The 25517-nt window shown below is 40.2% G+C and overlaps 3 protein-coding genes across 5 annotated transcripts; 1 reads left to right on the forward strand and 2 right to left on the reverse strand.

Moving 5' to 3' along the window:
- Positions 1-931: 931 nt before the first annotated feature.
- Positions 932-10488, reverse strand: treh (trehalase (brush-border membrane glycoprotein)). 3 transcript variants are annotated; one of them, XM_063906624.1, is made up of 16 exons: positions 10322-10488; positions 9662-9762; positions 9416-9563; positions 9236-9323; positions 8334-8434; positions 8103-8195; positions 7845-7961; positions 7103-7225; positions 6958-7007; positions 6150-6350; positions 5824-6041; positions 4434-4545; positions 3021-3133; positions 2082-2135; positions 1641-1785; positions 932-1547 (listed from the first exon to the last, which is right to left on the reverse strand). In XM_063906624.1, exons 1-15 carry the CDS (start codon positions 10402-10404, stop codon positions 1648-1650), a joined length of 1740 nt encoding a protein of 579 aa, XP_063762694.1. In that variant the 5' UTR covers positions 10405-10488; the 3' UTR covers positions 932-1547; positions 1641-1647. The 3 variants fall into 3 exon arrangements, with proteins under 3 accessions (XP_063762694.1, XP_063762693.1, XP_063762692.1); XM_063906623.1 differs by having other exon boundaries at positions 932-1550; positions 10322-10487; XM_063906622.1 differs by having other exon boundaries at positions 932-1785; positions 10322-10487.
- Positions 10489-10544: 56 nt separating this feature from the next.
- On the reverse strand, positions 10545-20996 carry ddx6 (DEAD (Asp-Glu-Ala-Asp) box helicase 6). The gene is made up of 14 exons (XM_063906626.1): positions 20875-20996; positions 19551-20133; positions 19403-19466; positions 18771-18875; positions 17878-18007; positions 17426-17572; positions 16478-16572; positions 16253-16375; positions 16029-16157; positions 15761-15877; positions 15249-15312; positions 14444-14545; positions 14161-14340; positions 10545-13706 (listed from the first exon to the last, which is right to left on the reverse strand). The coding sequence occupies exons 2-13, from the start codon at positions 19742-19744 to the stop codon at positions 14165-14167; spliced, it is 1446 nt and encodes a 481-aa protein (XP_063762696.1). The 5' UTR covers positions 19745-20133; positions 20875-20996; the 3' UTR covers positions 10545-13706; positions 14161-14164.
- Positions 20997-22780: 1784 nt separating this feature from the next.
- LOC134879798 (C-X-C chemokine receptor type 5) lies at positions 22781-25212 on the forward strand. Its single transcript, XM_063906313.1, has 2 exons — positions 22781-22945; positions 23780-25212. The coding sequence occupies exons 1-2, from the start codon at positions 22913-22915 to the stop codon at positions 24770-24772; spliced, it is 1026 nt and encodes a 341-aa protein (XP_063762383.1). The 5' UTR covers positions 22781-22912; the 3' UTR covers positions 24773-25212.
- Positions 25213-25517: the final 305 nt, after the last annotated feature.

Here is a 25517-nt window from a genome sequence, read left to right on the forward strand (position 1 = left end):
AGCAAAAGTGTTTGATAGTACCTGTACTGTTTTATGTTACAACCTCTGTCAATGTTTAAAGCAACCTGAGACCGGTCTAGATGGAGGAGTTAAACTGCACTACAGAGATAATTGTTGCGACACAGGACATTGTACACAAAGCTGCCATTTAGAAATAGAAAGCTATAGTGTCAATAGTGATTGCTAGGTTTTTGTTTGTTTTTTTTAATTGGAAGACCACCAAACCCCAGTGTGCACTAAGCAGTATACTTCATGAATTGCAGACGTTCCTCTTTTTGTCAATGAAGGGATTCAGCGAGTCGTACGTTGAAGGTGATGTCACTGTAGATTCACATTGGGTTGCTATGGACATTACTTGAGAATCTCCCCTATACTGAGCTGGTACTTTCTGCAGTAGAACAGGAAAATAGAGAAAAAGGACCTGGTTCGAAAAATAAGGCTAACCATGATGCAGAAATTAGGTTTACATTCAGTTAATCTGTATATAGCATTTGTCTTTGTTAGTGGCCGAGTCCGCCATTCCCATGCTGGGTTTAAATCACTCTCACATGTACTAGTGATCCACAGGGAAACAATGCATGGATGTACTCCAGCGTGAATGTATCTCCGATCCGCTTTTCTGTTTATTTATCACCCTCTTTCCATGTCAGCTGTATTAAGTTATCAATAATGCAGACCAAACACCCTACTTGTAGCCACAGGAAATGTATTTGTTTTTGTGGTTATAATATGCAATGTGGTATTGAGTGTTGTCTAATAAGATCTTGGTCGTGGGGTGCGTAGGAAGATAAAATCCTGCCAAAGACAGTTAGGAATTTCCACACACTGCCAACTCTAGATTACCAGCATTGTAATCTGAAACTGCTTGCTTGATTTGTAAATATGTATTAAAAGTGTCTCGAGGAGTCCAACATAATAAAGACTGCCATCATCAATGTTTTCACTCTGCATTTTATTCCTCACATAATCTTGTTCACATTCTAACTCTAGGTTGCATGCAAATAAAAAGGCATCCGAGTGAGTTAAGCGGCAGTACAGCAATAAAGTTTGTAATTGAATTAGGTGAATATCTTTTGGTAATGTCAGTGCAATATCTGGGACGAATTAATGTTGTAATCCGAGCAGCAGCGAGCACTGACAGCCTGCACTGCCAGAGAGTCCAGAAGTGCCGGCATGAGCTGCATCTTGTGATATTTCCAGAGATCATTTTCCTCTGGGGATAAATACTAAAATATTCATCAAAGGAATTCTAAGTTTATGATAAATCATATCTAGTTTCCTACTGATTATATATGATTTAGCAAAATATCATATCTTGCTAAAATATGCAAAATTTAGTCTCTTTTATTTTATTTCTGTGTTTGAAGTTGTCAGTAGACAGGAGTGATGTAGTGCAGTGAAATCAGATATAATTCAAAGAGTATTCAGAGAGCAAAGAGTTTTGCAAAGGCCAATCTGCTCCAAATTGTAATGGGTTCGTTGGTTGATCATGCCACACCATTACACTGAGTTTTATAGAATTCAGGGCCAGTAGTTCTTCTGTAATCCTGCTGAAAAGCAAAGCGAAACGGAAAACATAACCTCCTTGGCAGGGGTAATAAAATCCAACCTCAAGTCAGGTTTTTTTTTTTTTTTGTCACCTCTGATTTACTGGAGCATGACAGTGGCTGAGATGACCAGCGGCAGCAGGAGGCCAGAAAACACTTGGCTGCTTCCTGAGGTGAGAGTGGCCCCATACTGGTCCAGGAGCTGCAGGGCCACACCATTGGTCCAACCGAAACCAAGCTACACACACAGCAACACAGTGAAGCATAAGCAATGATTTCATTTTGTACTTATACACTTGGAAATAAAATAAATGTTCAATTTGTTTGAAGGAGATGGTAATACAAAATGAAAAGTACAAAACACACAACAGAGTAGAAGATTGCACATAAAGAAGATGATACTGACGAAGAAGTGAGGAGGAGTATACGTGTACATGAGCATGCAAATGTAGAAAGCATTAACAGGGCTCTGCATGAAATTAGAGAGACTATAAGCACATTAGTTCTACACCCTCAGCACATGAAAGAAAATACCTGAACTTCATATTCGCCTCCACCACCAGGTTTGCCATCGCCATTCACATCATACTGTCGGGAGGGAGGAAACGACACACTGAGCCAGCTGTGTTATCACTGTGCTACATAACCGCTTACATGCTGTGACACATTTAGAGAAATCCGCCACATTTTACGTGGATGTACAATCAGTGTTGATGGATACGGAATTTGAATTGACGCAATAGACTTCTCAGTGAATGGTATCTTATCAGGGAAAGCTGGGTTCTATGTCTCAAATCTGTTTTTTCATGCTACATTCGGCGGTGTCCTTTGACGTTAATGTGACATAGTTGGAAGCAGGGAAAAACTCCACTCAGCTTTGTTTTCTAGACAGGGCGCATGATGTACAGTAGAAGCAGTTGAAAGAAACAACCTCTGTTTTTTATCCTTGCATTGCAACATTTTTTACTACAAACATCAAGAGAAAGGTTATCCCCCCCCAAAAAGAGTGCAGAGGACTATACAAGTGATGTTTATTCGCCAAATAATTGCAGCGTAAAGAGCTCGAAAGTGAGGCTGCAGTTAGGAGGAAATGTCTGGCAGGGACCCTCCTGTACCCGAGGTGCCGAGAGATAACTTTGACTGGTGGTGCATTTTGCACAAATTGCGCTCCAAAGGATAAAGAACCAAATCATTCTGACTCAATTCATGTCAGCTGGGGCTGTTTTTCCTGCATGCTGTCGCCTACGGAGTGTTTAGCTTTGAATTAAAGTTTACCTTCTCTCTTGGAAAGAGGTGAGCTAATGAATCCTGAAGATAAGCGGTCTAACACGCAATGCATGGTACATGTAGCCACACACCTTTCTCTGTCAACATAGCGCAGAGGAATTTAGTGCTTCAATTGACTACATCCACCATGAACACTGATTGGTCATCCACATGAAAGGTTGCACAATATTCCTTTATAAGACTCACCTTTTCAAACATGGCTTCATACTTCATGTATGCCAGCCAGTTTGTCTTGATCCAATGCTGGGCTAAATCAAATGCTAGCTGTTTAGCATCCTCTGAAGGCAGTTTGGATAAACCTGGAAATACAAGAACTTTTCCATCACAACAGACCCAAGAAATTATGTGTAGCATGACGCTGATCTGAGCAAAAACATAAGGAACTGGTTTACTCTCAGCATTAAGGTTATTTGTGATGTCATGGCCCTTTTGGGTGGGATTGCATGTTAAACATTTCTACCCCGATTCTATAAAAAGAGTCATTCTGATGCAGATTCAAGCAACCAAGACGTTTTTAGCGCCAAAACTCTAGCTACTCTCTGATCATGTGTCACACAGACAAGACCAAAGGCAAACATCTCACTAAATAAGCAGTGAAGCTAGATGCAGAACAGGCCTGGCAGAGCATCACCACTGCAGATATCAAGTGTCTGCTGATCTCTGTGGGTGGTTTGGTTTGAAGTCAAATATGAAGCATAAAGACTTTATGTAACTAACCCAATTACTTTCTGTGGAGTTTTTACCACTGGTTAAACTATGGATCCACATTATCTTTGTAGTGGGTAAATGCAGATGCAGACACGATACACATTCCTAAACGTTCCCACTAGTCCACTGACTGACAGGTGGGGGTAACATGCTTAGGCACACACCAATGTCCAGAGAAAAATGCTTGCAAGCATGCTGGTTTGAGGGGCCCTTTTTGCTCAATTTCAGATTTCATTTTTGTATGTTGTGCTTCTATGTGTCATGTCTTCATGCTTTAATGTTCAAAAAGCTCTTTATTTTTTATACTGCAGTACCTCTTTTCACCCTCTGTCTGAAACCAGAGAACAGTCTGCTCTGATTGGTTAGCTGGTTGGCTCTACTGTGAATGCTTAGAGATATCCCGACCCTTAGCCTATCATGTCTAATTTGCTGAGGCGCTAGCCAATAGGAGGCCAAGTGTTATATAGTGATGTCACTATGCCACAGAAGTAAACAAAGGAGTCTAATGGAGGTGTGGGGGGTAGTGTTTGGGAGAGAAACTCCCTCTGGATGGAACTTTGGGATTTTAACCTTTGCAGACCATTTACATGCGCAACAAAAGAAAAACTACAGAATAGGGCTCCTTTTAAAATGTTATGCTGTTGGCTTTTTTTCAAATGTTGATTAAAAGGGGAACATGCATGTTGTGCGACGTCAAACATAAAAACAATGCATTTTAGTAAGTAACACTCTCAGAATTATAACTATGTGTACGGTAGAGGATGTAAGCAGCCTCAAATTACACCTTAAACCGCTGTGCATTTTTAGAAATTATTCTGTAGAAAACAACAGAACTAGTGGAACAATTGGAGAAGATTTAGTACAGCAGCAAATCAATTAACTGCTACCTACCATCGATAAGCATGTGTTGCAAAGGAGGCCATGCGTTCGGATAGTCCCACTGCTGCCCAGAATCTCTCAGGGATGTCGGAACTCCATTGGGGAACTGCAGAGCACCGCTCCTCTATACACACATTTTAAAAAACAGCAATCCAAGAGCGTGCATTGATTAAACCAGTGCAGTGTGTGTGCCATCTGCTGGAGGACATGAGCACCATTTATATAGGCATGGGAAGTGGGCTTCTGAGCAGAGTCAAGATTCATAGCTGAGTAAAAACTAAAAGGGAAATAAAAAATGATCTAAATAAGTAATTCAGCTTAGTATATTATGTCCCATGGAATCACATTGACGGTTCTATAAGGGAAATGATCACACCACAGTTTAACCCTAGCAAAATGATGTTTGTAGTAAGATATGGGCAGATACATGCCTAATCAGGATATATACAGGTTAAAGGGGTTCCGTCCTATAAAAAGCATAAATACATACTTAGAATAGATCAAAAAAAGGTCTACTTTTTGCATGGAAAAATTAATTATTCTTTGGGTTGCATGTGCCAAATCTAATGTTATCTGATATTAGTATATTAAAACACATCACATGCACATTAACATGAAAACACAATAGAAGCTACATTAAAAGGAGCTTCTAGATCTCATAAAAAATGTCGGGTCCTTGAATTTGAAAGAATCTTGCCGGTGTAGTCCTTGAAAAGGCCTTCAATTTTATGTTTAAAACAGATGTGAGAACACTTTGAATATAATGAAGTCCTGTATAATTACATCAGATGGGTTTAAGTTTCTTATATTCTGCCCCCTTGTGCATTTAAATAAGGAGGACACATAATGAGAAGCACCTTTCAATATAACGAAGTCCATTAAACACCACACCACAAATTACAAACAACCTGACAATCACAAGGTAGCCACAACATAAAATTACACTTCTGCTTTACACCAATATTGTTTTCTAAATGGGATCCCCATTTACCAAAATTAACATCCTCTTACATTGAAGCCGACTTGAAGCCAGTGGTCTAGACCATAAACTTTGTCAGGAAAAACGTTTACCGAGGTGAGGCACTGATAGAGGAGGCTCATTTTCTCATACACTTCTATACAATCTGACTTTTTTTGCAGCCAGTAGAGTCTCCCCCTGCTGGCTATTAGAAAGAATGCAACTTTTTGCATTGGCTTTACTTTTACAAGATGGATGGAGACAAATTTCTATAAACTAGAATGAATGAAACTAAACATACAGTGGTTCCTAGCTGCTGTTGGGAAGTTGGGAAAAATGCATCTTTTGTTATTTTGACTGAGACCCTTTAAATAAACACTTGAATACATACAGTACAATTATTGATTGTTTATAATATATTTGAAGCCAAGAATGGCTACCAACCTTTAGATACTGTACTGCCTTCTCCCCCATCTCAGGCCCAGAATAGCACTGGGCCCAAACAGGTGCCAGGTTGGACGGATAAAACTCAAAGTGTTTGGAGTGTGTCACCAGGTTGAAGTCAAACCAGGCTCCTCTCTCAGCATCCCACAGCAAAGACTCTATTGCCTCCAGTCTGCGGGCAGCCGCCTGGTCATACAGTGCGGCTGAGTCACCATCACCTGTCAGGAAACAGCACATCATGGTTACGCAACAGCAGTTTGGAGCTAAAAGATTTATGCAGGCAAAACAATGTTAGTGCCAAGGTCAAATGAAGCTCAAGTACACACCCAGTATCCTGTGAAATGAAGCAAGAGTCTTCTCAGTGAGGCACAGCAGGGCATTAAGGTCAGTGGGCAGGATGTGGCTGGTTCTGGTGTCCCCCAGGGTGCCGTTGTTGTGCCCCTCACCATCTACATACCAGCGGGATGTGAAGTCCCATCCAGACTCCGCACCCGCTTTCAGTTCCATCAACAGCTGCTCCTTGCGCTCTGAGGGCAAGAGAAAGACAGTAGAGCCACAACAAATCAGCATCCAAAATATTAAACTTATTCATGTGTGTCATGTTTGTTAACTGGATGTGGAAAACGCTAAATATGCAGCCTATGAAAAACCTGTTTGTTTCAGTTTTGCCTTTTTTTTTTACTAGGAGCTTTAGAGAAAAAAAAATCTCTTTCAAGATGGAAAAATAACTAAGTGACCATGACTATTTGTTATTATTAAGTATATTCTGACATAAAGGGAAAACATTTTCAGGAATCTGTGCAAACATTTCTCTTGCAGATTTTGTTTTTCTTTAGCATCTTGGAAAACCACTGAGCATTTCTCCTTGGAACAGCTTTTCTTAAAATAATTGTTCAGGGTCACTGTGAAATAATGAATGTTTGTTCATTAAAACATGGTACTTTTGAATTTTCTGAGTTAATATGTTTGGCACAAATGATCCTTGAATAATTTTTCTGTTGGAGAGGATTAATAATACTACTGTACGCCATTTACAAATACCCTTTATTCCATCTCTCATGGAATAAAATGACCATAGACCCTCTCAGAAAAGTTAATCAACCAGCAGAATATGAACCGCAAAAAAGCCTTTACCTTCAGGAAGTCCTTCAGCTAATTCCAGATCATCTGTGTACGATTCAGGCCTTGGAAGAAAAACAAAAAACATAGTTCAGTGTAGGTGAAAGCACACTACACAACACACATCTTACATTTTTCTCAGGTTTTATTTAAGACGTACCTGGGGGAGCCCACCTGCACATGATACCGGTTGAGTACATGCTCAGCCCCATTCATTTTCACTCCCACAGAGCGGTTCTGCATCCAAAAGCGGTACTCCTGCTCCAAAGCAGGCAAAGCTGTTCTAAAATAGTCAAATGTGAAGTGTGAACCGACAGGAGGGAACAACATTTTCATTAAACTACTTTTAACAGTCTTTGAAGGGATCAACATCTGCCCATTTTTTAAGTTTCATATCTGTATTTTCTGCCTCTACTGTGACATGTCTCCATGTTTTAATGTTCAAAAAACTCCTTATTTTTCTCATACTGCCTGTGCTGCAGCACCTCTTTTCACCCTCTGTCTGACAACAGAGCCCAGTCTGCTCTCATTGATGAGCTGCATAATTCTGTTGTGATTGGTCAACCGCTTAGTGACGTCCTGCGCCTTAGCCAATCACTTTCAATGTGTTCGAACCCTAGCCAATAGATGTCTGAGGGTTACCTTGTGATGTCATGTTACGCGAGTAAACAAAGGAGTCCAGTGGAGGCGTGACAGGCAGGGGGGCGGGTATAATAGGGCCCCTTTAATAGCATTACACATAAACGTGTGTCTTAAATGAAGCATGTTAGCAGAAACAAACTGTAGGCACAGAGAGAGGAGCACTGAGGTTCTAGTGTTTATCACGCCTTTTTTTCTATTTTTAAGGAGATGCAGTTTAAAAATGATGTGTTATCAGAACATCGGCTTAGCCATTTTATCACCTGAGAAACTCTTTATCCATGGTAGCTCGATAGTAGCTCTCCACCATTAGAGTGAGGAATGGAGGCTGGCTGCGTCTCTCATAGTAAATCCGCCCACCATTTGGAATGAATCCATATCTGTGAAAGGTTGAAAATCTGTTACTGCACAAAACGCAAAATCCCCCCTGGAGAGCTCCATACACAAAATGTACAACTTAGGTTGTTACTTGCAGTGCGATGAACTTTTAAGTGAAATATGAAAGTTGCTTTAAGGCTCACCTGTTGACAAGGTAGAGGAAGTTTTGAATCATTCCCTGTGCCGTGTCTGTCATCTCCGACAGCAGGAGCCCATTGATGACCCAGTAGGAGTCCCTGTTGGGCACAGAGAGGTGAACGTCACTGTCTGCACACGGCATCAAGCTGGGCTTTCAGCAGAGACCCCTGCCTGGGTCTGACCCGGAGAGTCTTTTCTCCTAGACAGCTGAGAGACAGCCTTCATCCTTCACTCACCAGTAGTAGAGCTCCCTGAAGCGCCCTCCAGGCACGACAACAGGGTGCGGGGTGTATATCTGCGAGTAGAGCTCGGGGTGATCCTTGACACCGGTGCGGATCTGGAGGAGACATTATTCTTCAGCAGTCTTCAGTCATTCAGCAGGATGCTTCAGCCTCAATATACATAGTAAAGGTAAGTTAAAATGCATGTTTATATTCCTGTGGACTTACCTTTTAAATTATGTTACTAACCACGGTTGTATACGTATTTGATTTCATGTGTACTTTCCTCTTTATGTAATGTATAAGGCTACTTCGTATATTTTTATCTGAACTCTCCTCTATGGTGGCCCACAGACGCCAACACGCTACACGGCCAAAAACACTTTCAGCAGCATTTACAAAACATTCACCAACTCCATGAAATATGTGCAGCATTTACAAGAAGTGCTGCACAAACAAAACACTGCTAGAAGCTAAAATCTAACGGAAACAGAGACCCTAAACACTGACACACACAGCTGGAACCAGAGTGCTTGTTAGCGTTCAGTGATTATAAAAGATGGACTGAACATTTTCCCTGCAGTAGGGCGAAGTATGCGTATCAGATTCATCAGGTCTTCATTACATTTTTGTATTATTCTGAATGTATTTTTTTTATTAATAGTTTGGTCTACTATTCAGAAAATAGCAATTAATTTCCTAAATCTTGATTTTACATTCGATGGCTTATTTTGTCGAACAAAGAACAAAACCCCAAAGGTATTCTTTTTAATTAGTTTAAGAATTCACATCATACAAACTGAACGCAGGGATCTTTATCAAATGTTGCTCTCTTTTTTTATATGTACTGCATTAAATTAGTTAGGGTTAGACTAAATTAGGCCAATCAAATTATGGTTTCACTCAGATCAACTTACCTTTCTGCCGAGGGACTTCCACAGAGTATGGATTTTTACAGCCCAGTCGTGTAGTTGTTGGTCTACTATTCCTCCTAGAAACTTTGGCCTATATAGAAATCAACATAGCTCAACAACGTCGACCAAACAAAGAAAAACAGCACAAATCTGATCAAGAATCCTTTTGTAACTGATTCTCACTTGTTATGCCAGTCCGGTGGTGTCCATGACTCAAACTCCGTCCCTGGTTTCTCAAAGTATGTACTGAGGAACACCTGCAGTTTAGCAGGAGGGACGATGTTGTTTGGAGATTCAATTGAAAGGTTGTGGAAAGCAGACAAAACAATGTCTGCAGGAAAATAAAGTGCAACAAGGAGTCAAAGAACAAAACTTATATCTATATATCGATATCTATGTATCATTTAATTTACAGATTTTTAAACTTACCAGGAGTTTCCTTCAGTTTCATGTCCACAAAGTATTTATCATCATCAAACAGTTTGGCGGTCTGTACCTGATGCAAGATGGGCCCGATGCAGTATATTTCACTGAAATTCATTTATAGTGGTTAATTATTAGACAGAAAATTGGCATTTGAGTCCTGCAGGGAAGCAATAAAACCATAATCACTGACATGTTAAGTAAACTGGCGAGGGCAAAGGTCTGCCGATATATGCTAAAGGGAAAAAAAGGTTTGATAAATTGTGAGAAAGTTCTGTTCGCTGGCTGCAGAACATGGTGGTTTTAACATTTACAAAATCCAAAAACAATTAGCAATAGAAGAATGATTTTATCCCGCAAACTAATCAAGCAAGTGTAAGACAGCTGACTGCTGCCAAAATAAATGGCTAGACATTTGAAAATAAGCATTGAAGTAGTTTCCAATACGATCCATTACTGTTGGAAATTCACTTTAAGATGCAGGGTTGTCCACATTTTTGCGACTCATTTTACATGAATCGATTTTACAGCCATGAGTCAACCAGATCTTTAGAATCAAGGAAGTTCAAGATCAGGAAGCCGTCTCAACAGTCTGTTTCTTGGATACAAAAACCTTTCAAGGGGATAAAACCCCTAAAAAAAACGTACTTAACTTAAAAGTCTTACCTGTCACATGGCGGTGGAAAAGCACCATTTACACAGGCATAGAGAGCCACAGTTGATAAACAGAGAAACAGTGACTTGAGCATTTTGAGTCCAACTAAAGTGGAATTACATGCGAGCGTGAACTTCCTCCAGGTCTGGGTTCAGAGCCGCAGCGACACACTGACCCCTGGCTTTGAGAGAGTGACAGGACACTGCAGTGTTCAAGAAAAACAGAACCACACCATAAATTTCAGTGAGCTTTATTTTCAACATAACTTTCAATTGTTTCCAACAATATTGATGACATCCTTTTTAAACTCGTCTATTTTAAAATGAGCTCCACTGAAAAAAAAAACTTCCAATTGAATAACGACCAAATTTCAATCAAAAAGAAGGAAAAAAAATTAACGCAGGCTTTAAATTCTTCACTTAAATTTGGAGATTTTTTAATTTTTTTTTAAGTAAGGTAACTCCACTTCTTGAATGTTTCATTTGAAAAAAAAAAAAGACAAATCCAAATTCAAGGGCAACTTTTTCAAAACGTTTTGAACCTATAACCGTAACTCTGGAGCCCCTCCCTCCCCAATTTATTTTCTGATGCATCAGTTTTGATAGCAGTCCTCTCATTTCCTCCTCCAAAAATAAGTGCTGGGTTGGCCAAAATGTACACACCAATTGTGTTTTTTCGTAAATTTGTTGGAAATCCCAAAGAGAGGATGAACATGTGCATCAGGGCAGCAAGAGCTCAAATTTAACCCACCCCACAAATTTTAAATAATTCCTTAAAGAATGAGACAATTTAGTTACACAAACTATCAAATTGAGTGGCCCAATCCGGGGCGAGATGCTCTTGTCTCAGTCTTTAAGGTTCTCAACAGTGGCAGGCACTGGCAGTAATGCAGCATCCCATCAAAAAGTAGCGATACACTAAACCTTAAAGGATAACCAAATTACGCCCCCGAAGGAGCGTTTTTTTTGCCGTTACTGCCAGGGGGCCAACATGAGACAGGCAGCTGCCAAACACCTGCGCAGTTCGATCCCAGTTCTCTCAACGAATGCTTAATTTAATTTGAATATTTTTAACAAACAGCCCTCCCACCCAACCCACAAGCCGAATCAGCCAAATTAGATGTGCATGTATTTAGGGGACAACAACGACGCTGAGAGAACAAGGATCAGTCCTAACCAATGAGAAATAAAAAGGGAATTTTAAACTGAACATGGTTACATTTTTAAAAGAGCTTAAATTAAATGTGCAATACTACTTCTCATTGATTCGAACAGTTAGGAAAGCATCTCACCATAACAAAGGGGAACCCAGTTTGCAAAATAAGGTTACACACAGGTGTCCAGATGATATTAATGCAAAGTAAGTTATGCTGCATAAAAAATTAACCCACATATCAAAGCCAAGAGGAATAGGCCTTACACTCAGCAGCCTGAGGGGTTTGTTCTTTAAACAAGCAGTCTGACCAACAGTCATATGTAATCCTTCATGCCCCCTCTGTGCCATTTTTTTTTGTTGTTCTGCACCACTGTTCCCATTTGGGCATGAGGAGCATTAAAGCAGTGCAGTCAGTGTTTCCTGAACCGGTCTCTGTGTGCTGAGGTCAGCCTAACCCGCTCAGGTCGTTTAACCAGGCTTCTTTTGCCAGCCTTTTTTTATTTCTTTGAATAAAGCCAGCTAACTCACGATGCACAGAGATTAAATATCTGCTACATTTTAGGTCAGATGGTTCATTTTGATGCATTAGGCTAACATTCTTAAAAAAAAGGGGGAAATAAATCCACGGCTCCCTGCTCAATGTGTGTGAAGCAATGTAGCCGCACAAAGAGCACGTAGATCAACGTAACAGCTAATACTCCCCCCCCCCCCCAAAAAAATAACTGTTCCAATTCAGCTGCACTGCAGCAAGTAGTACTACTACATGATAGAATATTATTTCCTCTTCCAATAACAACACTCTCTCTAACTGCAGATCTTCAGAGTGTGCTTCACAAGTTAAGGCTGGGGACAAACAAATAATTAATTACTCAACAAAGCCGTCCGTCCACACTGAACTCTTAATACTGCTAGCAGGAGAAAAAGGGCGACAATTTAAACAATCTCATTTTAAGTGCAGCTGTGAAGAATTGCACTCTCCTTCGAATTTGGAGGGGCTCAAAAGATGATCAGTGACGGACTCTGCCTCCTGAAACATTCCATGCACACGGTCATTTCAATGTTTTAGATTCTAATAAACTCTGCACTTTCTAAAATTATAAATAAATTCATAGGCCAATATTGCAGATCAAACAAACCGGCAGTAAAAAGGAAACAGTCTCCAGTGCTAACAAGAGAGAAAGGGGGGGACAAAAAAAAAAGCTCTTCAGTTTGTCAGCCAGCCTTTTGAACTTGTTTTAAAACAATCTTAAAATGAAGGTATATACACAGAGTAGAGTGCAGCCAACGTGTCGGCTGCACCTCTCGCAGAATTCAGTATGGCCATCCATAGGAAGGTGAAACACAGGACAAACAGAGGGGGGAAAAAAAAGCGTTCCCTAAAATTAAACTCCACCGAAACAGGAATCCTCATGACTCGTGGTGTTGAGAGGCTGCTCGTTCATGTTTAGTGTTCTGGTGCTGAAGACGGAGGAGAGGTTCTGGGTCTTTTAGAAGCACAAGCTTCTTCCAAGCGACCGGGACAAGTCTGGCTGTTTCTTGGGAAAAATCCAGCATCTCTGTCCATGGAACATCCAAGTTTTGTCCTCATTTATCAGCCAGACTCGAGTGCAGCTAAGCCAGCAAAAAGATAATTCTGACCGGCCTCCCTCCTAAAGATCTCCATTCCTTGCAAACGTATGACTCAACCAAAAAAAATAAAAATAAGTGATGATTTCACCTGTCTTAGGACGTTAAATTAGTGTAGCCATTTCTCAATTAGGTGAACGTGAGCGTGTGGCGTGGAGTGATCAAGATGACGGGTAATGGAGGGTTATTACTTTAGAACGAGTTGAACTGCTTGTTAAGGCACTTGATACAAATTGGTTAAAACTTTCAAAATAAAACGTGGAGAATGGAGGGTGCCGTACAGCGGTCTGTTGGTGCTGGCTTTGTGTCATTGGTGGATATGAATCTTCACGATGTGCATTGATATATATTTTTTTTTTTTCTCGACTTGGTCCCATGCTCTCCTCCAGGTGCTCATGTCTTCAAAGTGGGGGGGGGTGCAGCACTGAGCCCTATCACAAAGGCAAATGAGTTCTTCCGAAACGCTTCCATCAAAATACACATTCCTCATGGTGGCATCCAACAAAGGAAGACAGACAGAAACTGTACATAAAAAAACTAAAACAAGAGAACTCCAAGACGGGGGGAGGGGGAAAAAGAAAAAGATACAAAAAGGGGAATGGAGGATGGACTGATCTGTAAAGAGAGAAGAGTGAAAGAAAAATGAGTTACCGAATACATTAAATGTGTTGAATGAGTCAGCAGGCAGGAATGAAAAGATGACATTCCAGTTGTTCACACGCAGCCATGTATTATTTTTATTCAAGTTTTAGCCTGCGGTCACATTATACTAGGTACACTACACTGCAGCTGCATATTTAACAAACATTTCAGGATCAGATCAGTCCCATTTGTTAAAAAGGGGGGGAATCGTATTCGACGCAGCAGGTAACCCACCATCAGGGTAACAGTAACAACGGTTCAGTTATCTTTTGTTGTGCTATCAGTTATACCCATGACCCACGGTCTCATAATGTATTTTCTTGGCCCGGGCGAAAAAATTATAGTGTTGCATCCAAACACAGAATGGCATCTGAATGATCCTGAAAGAGTAGATACTGTTTGTTTTTGCCGTTGTGTGTGTACTCACTGGCTCATGGCTTGATTTCTTCGCCACTCTCGCTGTGGTACTCTGCCACGTATAAGCTTTTGTCGATGATGCCGGGGATGGGCTTGATCTCTGTTCCGAGCTGCTCCTCGATCCCCTTCAGGTTGAAGCGGTCATCGTAGGTGATGAGGTTGATGGCCAGACCCAAGTGTCCAAACCGGCCTGGATATGACCAATTTGAAGGTTTTAATCATTGTATTTCAGCTACCGCAAATACAATTATTTGTACAAGAGAGGGTTACAACATAAGAGTACCGGCTCTTACCAGATCTACCGATGCGATGAAGGTACGTTTCTCCCAGCTTGGGAAAGTCGAAATTGATCACAACATTCACAGCTTGAATGTCAATTCCTCTTGTGAAGAGGTCTGGAGGAAACAGAGACAGGAGGCAAACCGATAAACACCATCTAAGAATATGCAGAACAACCATTTCAAGACAACAAGCACTATTTATTTTTAACCCCTATGACTGCACTGGAAATCAAAAGATCAAACACAACAATAGCGTGCCGATTAGTACCAAAACAACAACCGAGGAACTTTGCCAAACCTGTGAAGCAAGTCAATTCAAACCAACACGGCACAACAAAAGAATCTGTAAGAGTGTGACCACAATAACGCATTGTTTCACTTTGGTTTCTTTTCAGCAGATTATTTCCGCTATGAGACATCCTTCTGGGACACCCTGTGAGCCAAACAGCTGCGTATGTCCACTACTCAAGCATACAACACACAAACTCTGGATTGCATGTTCTACCAAGTACGTTTTGGCAATGCAGATTGTGTTCCCAGCTGTAGCTTGCTAGTTGGATTAGCCTGGTTAAAATTGAGAACAATATGTCAAGCAGATGGTTCACTGAAGTCCATCCCCCAGTAAGCAATACAGATATTATATTTGAACTAAATTGAACTTTTTTTCAGAGCATTTAATTCTGAAATACCTGCAGGACAGTTGCTAAAGAGATGAAAGAAGATGTTATCACGTCTACAAAGAAGCTTTAAAGCTGCTTGTTGCAACTCAACGGCCTCAATACTTTCGCGAGTACATGCACAGGGCTCTACCACTCACCAGTGCAGACAAGATTCCGGCAGAGACCGTTTCTGAAGTCGTGGAAAACACGGTTGCGATGCTCCTGAAGGACAGAAAAGACACGTCCAGTAAGCCTCACGTGTGGTGGAGCTGCAGTGCAACACTTCAGTTTTTGTTGTGTATTAGCACCAGGATATGCAACTGTAGCATCGAGTGTCTATACAACTTTTCTAAAGTAAAAGCTACCCAATAAGGATGATATGTGAAAGCATTAAATGGAATAAGAAGACAAATGACAAGTGGAAAGGCTGTGTGTAGTACATGTTGTCCAGCGACGCGGTTGTCAGCCGGACTGTTTCTCAAAGCTGGCAGTGGCAGCGACGCTCCAAGAATAGAGCATTCGCATCAAGTGGAGGTACATGCATGTCCACTTTATTGCACAGCAAAAGTTAAAGCAGGAGCTGTTCTGGCATGCATCCATCGCCACCTGTGTGTATTTTGGTCTTAAAGCTGGTCGGGCTGGTATTTCTGAGGCAGTGCTTTGAGCTGACCTGTCTCATCTTGGCATGAATGTAGAAACATGAATAACCGAGCTGGGAGATCTTCTTGGCAAGGAGCTCTACTCTCTGAGAGGAGTTGCAGAAGATTATAGACTGGTTGATCTGGAGCTGCGAACAAAAAAGAACAGCAGTGAACCAAGGTGTAGTCATTTAGGGAGAAAAATATGCCAAATTGACCCAAAGGCTGCAGTCAAGACGGCCTTTTACATCAGTTTTAAATAACACAGCTCAAGTTTTTTTAAAGAATAATCACACTTACCCTGGAGAACAAGGTGTTAAGGCAATGGACCTTTTGCCTTTCAGTTACATACGCGTAATACTGAGTCACACCCTTCAGTGTCAGCTCCTCCATCAGGTTGATCTCATAGGGTTTCTGCAAGTGTGCGTTCTACAACAAGCAGGGGTAGAGGAGCCGTTATGTTCAGGTTGTGCCACGGATCATGAAGCAGCAATTAGTAAGGATCACACTGGAGAACTATGTACCATAAACTTCTGCACGCTGAGTGGAAAGGTAGCAGAGTAGAGCAGGATCTGCCTCTGTTTGGACAGGAAGCCCAGCATCTCCTCCATCATGACCACAAAGTCCTGAGACAGGAGTTTGTCAGCCTGGAGAGCAGAAGGAGAAGTTGATATCAGCTAATTAAATTATACTGTCACACTGGTTCGTTTAGAACGATTAAGGACTGTAAAATAAACGAGTCAACTCACTTCATCCAGGACGACCATCTGCACTTGATTGACTTTGGCCACTCCTTTCTTGATGAGGTCCAAAATCCTCCCAGGAGTGGCAATGATCACATGTACTGTAAAATAAAAAAAGGACTCAAATTAAATAAATGTAGCACACACACAGGGTTTAAACTAAACAAAGGCACAGTTATGAGTTGGCTCAGGATTTTATTTTTAAGTACAGCTCAAAAACAGTAATACATTTTATTTATAGCCTTTCAAGGGTCTCAAGGTCACCATACAAGGTACACAAAAAACAAAAGTCAATACAATCTACTAAATGTCAATCGCACTGGCAATATTCAGCTACTTGTGACTGCAGTACAGAAAGTTGAATCATCTTCTTTGAGGAATAACTCCAATTAATTGGCAATATTCACTCAGCCACAGAGCAGGCGTTTCGATTGGCTGCCAAAGTTCAATCGTCAACACCCATTGTCTTCCAATCAAAACTCCACCAGAGATATAAAAAAACACAACCAGGGAAACATTTCAGGGTTTACGGGCAATCTGTTTTGAGTTGCCTTGATACTCAAAAATAACTTTGTGGGCAATAATAATGGCCAACACAGGAAAAAATGACCAACCCCCTCACATGTGGCGAGTAAGTATCAAAATGATTGCTTTTAGAGATACTCAGATCGACAGTATCCAACCAAAGAGGATAGGGACCCTTGACAATCTGCGTGAGATAAGATTCCAGACTCAAGACTAAAAACTTGAACTAGACTGACATACAACTTCACCTCGTGTCCAATGTATCCACCTAACGATACAAAACACATTGGGGTTTCGAGTTGCTTGTATATAAATAGTACGCAACCAAAACTTGTTTCAGATATACATTAACAATAAATAGCAGGAACACAAACAAAGCAATGCCCTATGTAAACATCGATGGCACAGTGGGGGGTCAGTTGTGCTTACCCGTTTCATCGAGTCTCATGATGTCGTCGCGGAGGTTGGTTCCCCCTGTGGTTGCCATGACCTTCACTCCACCCATGTGTTTGCTGACCTGGATACTTATTTGGCTAACTTGCAGAGCCAGTTCTCTGGTGGGTACTATGACCATAGCTGGAAGCAAAGCACACAAACAATCTTGTGATAAAAAGTACTCGCAGGTATTTCAATCTTTATTTGGAAAGACAAAAAAAGATTCACAAACTCCTTGATTACAGTCTTAAATAAAGCTTGACATACAGAGGATTAAACATTTTTATTATTGAGACATATTGAGAAATATAGAACTTACTTATCAATCAAGGCTAAGAACACTAGTAAATATTCCTAATTGATGGACTAGAATTTCAGATTTTTGCTTGAAAAATGATGAAAGAGATTTTTTGACTTTTACTGTAGCAGAAAATGAGCCGTCTCACCCTGTATGCAGTCCCTCTTCAGGTCAATGCGTTCAAGTAAGGGAATGAGGTAGGCTCCACTCTTCCCTGTGCCGTTCTTGGCTCTGGCCAAGATATCTCTTCCTGACAGTGCGATGGGAATGCTTTCCTCCTGCACAAGCAGAAATGACAGATTCATACATATCATTCACAATTCTACATGTTTTAGTTGGTACAGTGAGTGCAATGCCTGTTCTAACAAAAATATATTAGAGTCAAACTGGATGGAAGGTAAAGTAGTAACAGCTCTGAGTTATTGGTCTATTAATACCCCAAGCAGGCTGCTCAGCAACACAGGATAGACCCTCTCACTGGGTCAATCTGAATAGGTCAGATGAGGAGAACTCAGGGGATCATCAAACTCCTTGAACTTGTGAACGTACAAAATGTAAAGGCATTTCAGCTATCACTATTTAAGTCTGGACAGAAGCAGTTGACTGAGCGATAATGCCATGCCACTTGTTTGCTTCAAAAAGGATTAACTCTTTGAATAAAGGCTTACTTATTTGCTGCTTCACCAGAGTCTGCCTAAGGACCTAATCAAATTCTAATCAAGTCCAATTTTCAACCCTAAACACAACAGTAGCCAGATTTGTTTTTAAATCCCCACCGTTAGGATTCATTTTGAAATTAAGACGGAGGAGTTATATTACATGAAAAGCCTGAAAACTGACTTACTGATAGAAAATAATCAAATGAAAGTATTTTGAATTACTTTAATTAAGCCAAAGTATCAGATAAAATGTTGTGTCAAAATACTGGAATGACTGCCAATATTATAAATAGATAACAAACCGTATAATTAAAAAAAGGCATGCACTTCCTTAAGCACAAACGCACCTTCTTGATTAAATCTGAGTTTTGTCTCAATGTACCTGGATTGGAGAAGGTTTTTCCCAGCCCATCTCAAAGATTCCCATTAGCAGCTCCCTCTTTAGGCAATAGTCTTCAAACTCGTTGCCTTTAGTTGCAGTCACATCCTGTTGTGGTAGAAAAACAAGGAATAATTACCAATTGGTTGACGAGATTTAAAACAGAAAGTATTAAATAAACATAGCTAAGCTTAGCAGGGTTTTCTAGCACGGCTGGCAAAAAAAAGAAACTGCTGTGATTTTAATGGAAAGTTTGAAAATAAGAGCATGTGACATTTTGTATATTGTGTAGATTCTCATCTTTAAATTTCAATTTTTTGAAAGTGTGAGTGAAATTAAGCTGTCTTTGGCTCTTTGCTGTAACTACTAATAAAGGTATTCTGACAACTGGAAATAACAAAGACCCTCATCACCCCAGCAACAAACTGTTCTGCCTGTTGCCAAAATATTTTATTATAATCTTATTTAACTTTTTAATTTGTATCATTTTTGTCTTTTATAACTATGTTGCATTTTTGTCAGGACTTAAGATTTTCATTACCATTTCTACTGTAGCTTATGTGTATATGACATTAAAACCTTTGAATCTTGAACATGGCAAAAGCAAAACAGGATAAGAACTATGATGTACAAACCGATGTTCTCATCCTGGTGTCTTTTGGGGGCAATTTCAAATTTTTCTTCCAGTCGTCTCCAGGCCTATGAAAGGTAAAGTTATTTTTAGAATGAAAAATAAGAATTGACTAATACCTGTGACAACATACCAGATATTTAATCACTTACTTAATGACAGCGTTGGTTGTAGGGGCCGGTAGGGAATTGCCATTGTTGATTGTGCCTTTCATCTGATTAAGTTGCTGTTGAGGGCCTCCCCCACCTCCACCTGGCACTCCAGCAGTCTTCACTGAACCTCGGAGCTGTCCATTCTGGTTGGACAAGCCCAAAATCATTGGGTTCTCTGTCCTGGCGGTACTCATGTTTGCTATGCTGTTTTCTTTCAGTAGCAATGAGGTACCTAGCAGTCTCTAGATGCAGCGAGTCCGCTCTGCTGGGACCACTCAAATCTTAAGATTGTCCTTCCCTCTTGAGACTTCAATAATTATCCAAATGTAAATTGTTCAAATCGTGTTTGTCTCAGCAGGTTCCTCAAAAGTATTGCGTTTGTGGGACGTCAAGTGTCAAAAATAACAAAAATCCTCTTTTTTTTAAATTAGGATTTAGCATAGATGGAATTATCTGCCATTGTCATATGGTAAACCATACACCAGAAGGGCTGAGATAGCTTTCAAGTACTGGCAGACTCTTCAGCTAGCCATCTTGTTTAGCTTCACAGAGCCGCTGCGTCCTTTAACAGGTTTCTCCAACCCTGAAACATACGGGACAGAGAGTGTTAGAAACATCTTATCCGACAAAACAATTACATGATGATATGCGGCCAATTACAATATGCTCTATTTGGAGGGTGTTATGGTGACATATCGAGTCATTATTCAGCTTGATAACTGGCCGGCCTATATGTCAAAAGTTGACCGACACAACGGTGCTTCGTAATGTTATTTAGTTAACCTTTGCCTGCGTATACGAGTACAACGTTGATTTTCAAAATCAATCCCAAACGTAGATTAACTGTAAAGTAACCCCAACTCTGTCGCCTGAAAGTCTTAGAGATGAATATCTGAACACCAACGAGGAGCAGTTTGTCTGTTAAATACAACCAACTAGAAGCTAACGTTAGCTTTCTGCTAGCCATCGACTTCAGCAAACGAAGCTTTAGCTTCATGCTAATGTTTTGCTGGTTCGGTTTGCGACGTTAAAATAATAGACTGAATATATGTGTGTAACGGTCAGTATTGTATAACGCCATTGCAAATAAAACTTGACACTCTTTCCAAAGTGTGCTATTTAGCAAAATTAGACACCTACCATTACCTAATCTGTCAGCTAGTTAGCTCAGCCGACCCGTTTTCCGTGCTAGGTCGGCTAGCAAGCTAACAAACTGGTGAAACAACATTTACAGTAAACGCCAAATGTAGTCACCACAACATAATGAGAAATATGGCAAAGAACTATGCAAAAGTAGAAACACTTAAGCTGTACGTGCAGTTACCTTGGTTAACTGAAATGAGCGGTTCTCTATGCGGTGTTTGTAAGGTGTACTCAATTTTTTAGCTGACTACGAAAGAGGGTTGTCAACCGACTGTCCAAGATGGCTTCCACTCGTCTTTGAACCCGCCCCCATCCACCTAATCAGCTGATTTCATTTTAAATCAAGGCTTTACCTATGGGGTGAGCTTCCAAAAATGATACTTTAAGACTAATTCATATTACCAAGTTACATCCACTCAGCTGCAGCCATTGAACCAGAGCTTGTCTCGGTATTTAGCATCCGTGTTCCTTTTCCTTCAAATGAATATCGATATTCTGTTTCAGGATTGATGCCACTTTCTAAAGAAACAATTCAGTCAACATTTGCAATTGTAATAGTTGTAATTGATAACATTATAATACCTACTCTGACCACTTGGAGGGGGATTATGCCAAATACTTAACATTATAGTGTCAAATGCACTTCCACATTCACATTACCGAAGCTTTGCTGTGCATAATGTACTTTATTTCCTTTTTTAACCTTAATAGATGAAATGTCATGAGAAAGGGGCAAAATAAATGAATGCATGGTAACCCCACCTCAACCCAAGGTGGGGTGATTTCTGTCCATGTCACTGACCATATTATTTTCATGTATATTGTTTATGGACAAATAACTTGCTGACATATTTTATTACAGCCTGGCGTACATTCCACTTACATTACCAGGTAAGTTAGACAAGTTTTACATTTAGAAATGGTGTGTCAATAATTAGTTTAGTTAGTGATTAACTTAATTGCTAGTTAGTTTAGTGTTTTGTTTTAAAGTGGTTCTGCTGCTCTCAAATAGTGGCAAGCATTATTGAATTATGAATTGGTCAGATAAGAAACTGAAATCAGTATGGGACATTTACTGAATATCCATGTTCAGCACCTATATTTATTCAACTAGGGCTATATAACTGACAGCAAAATGCTCTCCTTTTCAAGAATGCCATGTTTACACTCACATACAGACTCAGAATCTGACATAAAGGCCATGGAGCAGTCAGGGGTTGAGGGCCTCGCTACAGGGTTTCAAAGTGACCTTCCCCATCTGAATATATCCTAGCTACGGTTGTAAATAATACTTTCTGCTTTCAATCTTATCACTAATCCAGTTATTAATAAGTTTAGGCTATTAATTGAGATATGTTTCCAGTAATCTCACACTGAAAGCTAGAACATAGTGTTGTATAGGCAGGGGCAGGGGCAGAGCCAGAGGGGTGGACTGGGGTGGCCACCCCCAGAACCTAAGTGACGTGACGAAGTAGCAGCAGTTAATTTAACCAAAAGCACAACTTTTAGGAGACCAGGATAAGTTCATCTGTCATACAGTTCTTTTTCACATGGGTGTTGAGAGATGTATCCATAGATCTCTTAATGTTTGCCCCCAAAGTGCACCAAATTGATGCATTTAACTTTAAACATTTAAAATAAAATCTTCTCGGGGGACCTTCCCCCCGGACCCCCCTAGAGAATGTGAGGTCCCCCACATAAATCTAGTTCACACGGTGGATTACTAAATTGATTGCATACTTTTTATATAGTGCATCATGTCTATATGTTTCTGTTTGGGTAATAGATTGGACTATAATATAGGGTTCATATTATTGGATACTCTATTGATATATACAGTATATTTTTTTATGTACAATTGTCTGGCAGGGGCTAAACCCCTGATGTATTTATATCCAAGTCACGTCACTGTCTGGATCTTTAAAACTGTCATTTTTACAGTTTTACTTTTAACAAGCGATATAAATGTGCCACCCTACTCTGATTCTGTGCCCCAGATTGGCCACTCCACGAAAACAATTATAGAACTGCCCCTGTGTACAGGGTGTGGTTATTTGCATTACTACTCTTCATGCTTACTACAGAAAGCCTCATATTTAAAGCGTGTCTTTTTCCACGCTTTGTTTTTAACAAACCCACACCCAGCATTAAAAGGCAGTTAACGCTCATTGAACTACGGCAGTGTAAGAAATACATTAAGGTGACCAAGATTGACCAACATGGCTGTAACAAACACATTTACTGTTTTTGAGGTAAGAAATGATTTAACATTTTTAAAGTGAATGGTAATTGATGTTAACATGATAAGTCTCTGGTGTTCTAGCATCGAAGGTCACAATCTTAAATCTAATATGAGATATTAAAATAAAGCATATGTGTATCATTTCTATGTACTTAAAATAATGGGTGTCATTGTAAGCAACTGTCCAAGTCTTGCTGTGATTTGGTCTAATGTCAAATGTACTTTTAGTAGCCATAATAACTTTAAATTGTCTGCTGCAGCATCTAACATAAATCACTAGATTTTAAGGTTCAACAAACATGTAGCTACTTTATATAATTACAGTTCTACATGTATTTTGAATTGTCTCAACTTTGAGAAACATATTTCATACCCTACACTATCTTGAATTACTGAACCGTAAAAATGCACCAGACAGGCGGGTCTGTTACATAATGTGCATACTCTTTCTTTCCTGTTGATTTACAAGGGAAATAGACAAGGAAGAAATACCCTATAATACATCCTCTGGTATATGTTTGACATAAATATGTTCACCAGATATGTCACTCACATGTTTGTTACTTAAATTGAAAAAGGCTTAGAATTATTTGCCTAAAAACATTGCATTACTGTAAAGAGGAAGTGAGAAAAATCTGGCATATTCTGTGTTTCCTTCCCTTTAATTTGACTAAAAAACACGGAACAAATCAAAACCTAGTTGTACTATTAAAGCTTATGTAATGGTTCATTCACCCTAACCCAAATCAGTGTAGTTATTAATAGCTATGGTTAATACACAGCACACAAGGTGATTCTCAAACTCTGATGTGATACATTTTTTTCAAATGTCCTCTTTTCACAGCTGGATGGCACAGAATATTTTGATAATTTTACAGACTACATTTACGACAAGAAGGAAATGGTCTGTGGAGATGATGGTATCGGTCTGCAGACCTTTCAAGCCGTTTTCCAACCGGTGCTGTACAGCCTGATCTTCCTGCTGGGAGTGGCAGGAAATGGCTTGATGATAACCATCCTCCTGCGACGTCGGCACCGCCTGCGCATCACCGAGATCTACCTGCTGCACCTGGCCCTGTCTGACCTCATGCTCCTTGTCACATTCCCCTTTGATATAGTTGAGAATGCCACTGGTTGGTTGTTTGGGGAGCTTCTCTGCAGGCTGATGGGCCTGGTGCAAAACCTAAACCTCCACTGTGGGAGTTTTCTTCTGGCTTTCATTGGCTTTGATCGCTATTTGGCAGTTGTTCATGCTATTCCCAGCATGCAAAGTCGACGTCCCAGAACAGTGCTCTTAACATGCTTTTCATTGTGGCTGCTGTGTTTGGGTTTATCAATACCCAATGTTGCTTTTCTTTCTGTGGGGAAAAGCAGCGAAAACCCATCTACGCTCTTCTGCTCCTATCATCTTCAAAGTATCTTTGCCAGCAACTGGGTTTTGACTAAAAGAGTATTAGATCATGTTTGCTTTTTCCTTCCTCTCGCTGTCATGAGCTATTCTTACACAAAAGTGGTAGTGACTTTGTGCAAGATTCGGAAAAGCAAAGCAAAGCACGGAGCGATTCGACTGGCTTTACTCGTCACGCTCGTCTTTTTCTTCTGTTGGCTACCGTACAATATCACCTTACTGATCACAACTATGGGAGACCTGGAGGTTATCGTTTATGAAAACTGTAAATCTTATAACCTAGTTCAGTCAGTGCTTGATGTGACAAAAAGAATCGGCCTCTCACACTGCTGTCTGAACCCGTTCTTGTACGCCTTTGTTGGGGTGCGGTTCCGCAATGAGCTGATACAGTTAGTCAGTGCTGCGTCCGGATCTGAGAGCTCAGTATGAAGGTAGATATGTATGAAGGTAGATATGGTGCATAATGCGAGAGCTTGTAAAACCTGATGTGAGCACTTGGAGAAAAAAAATCTTAGCTTGTGTGCATACATTTACACTTGAAGTTGGATCAACATATTTGTGTGAGTCTGCCTTTTCACATATGAAAATCATTAAGTCAAAATACAGATCCACCATGACTGATGACCACCTTGCGGCCTGCTTACAGCTGGCACTGAGCTCCTACTGTCCGGACTATGAGAGACTAGCTTCCTCCTCTCAGTGCCAGAAGTCCCACTAGGGTAGAGAACCACTTTTCCAACTTAAATTAGGCAATGTATTAATTGGGTTGTATGTTGTTGTGTTGTTATGGGCCAGTCCTAGGCCTACTTGTGCTTATTCTTTGCACGACGTACATTTACTTCAATAAATGTATTATTATTAAAACTTGATCTTTGTGTCAGAACATTGTGTTATTATATAGGTCCACAATTAATTGTGGGTACGCTATGGCTTCGATATGGCTTGGTAGATCTCGACACACTATCAACTTTAAAAGTAGATCTTGGTTCAAAAAAGGTTGGGCACCCCTGGTTTAACTAAAAAAAAAGGTTATTGTTGTCTGGAATCTGCTTTGACTTTTACTCCAGCTACTGCTATTTCCATGGAATAAAAATATCACATATTATAAATAAAACGTGTCCTGTTATCAAATATATAAAGCAGAGGTTTTCTAAAAAATATATAGTATGAGGGC

Source organism: Eleginops maclovinus, chromosome 18 (genome assembly GCF_036324505.1).
Source record: "Eleginops maclovinus isolate JMC-PN-2008 ecotype Puerto Natales chromosome 18, JC_Emac_rtc_rv5, whole genome shotgun sequence".
Lineage (NCBI taxonomy): Eukaryota > Metazoa > Chordata > Actinopteri > Perciformes > Eleginopidae > Eleginops > Eleginops maclovinus.

Coding starts and splice junctions, on each gene's coding strand:
- ddx6 (XM_063906626.1), bottom strand. CDS start 19,744: ATGAGTACCGCCAGGACAGAGAACCCAATGATTTTGGGCTTGTCCAAC. Junction 16,376..16,477: donor AGATGGTCGTCCTGGATGAA/GTGAGTTGACTC, acceptor TCTGCTCTCCAG/GCTGACAAACTCCTGTCTCA. Junction 16,158..16,252: donor TCAGCGTGCAGAAGTTTATG/GTACATAGTTCT, acceptor TGCTTGTTGTAG/AACGCACACTTGCAGAAACC.
- LOC134879798 (XM_063906313.1), top strand. CDS start 22,913: ATGGCTGTAACAAACACATTTACTGTTTTTGAG. Junction 22,946..23,779: donor ACACATTTACTGTTTTTGAG/GTAAGAAATGAT, acceptor CTCTTTTCACAG/CTGGATGGCACAGAATATTT.
- treh (XM_063906624.1), bottom strand. CDS start 10,404: ATGCTCAAGTCACTGTTTCTCTGTTTATCAACTGTGGCTCTCTATGCC. Junction 9,564..9,661: donor GAAACTGAAGGAAACTCCTG/GTAAGTTTAAAA, acceptor ATTTTCCTGCAG/ACATTGTTTTGTCTGCTTTC. Junction 7,962..8,102: donor TTCCTCTACCTTGTCAACAG/GTGAGCCTTAAA, acceptor AACCTTTCACAG/ATATGGATTCATTCCAAATG.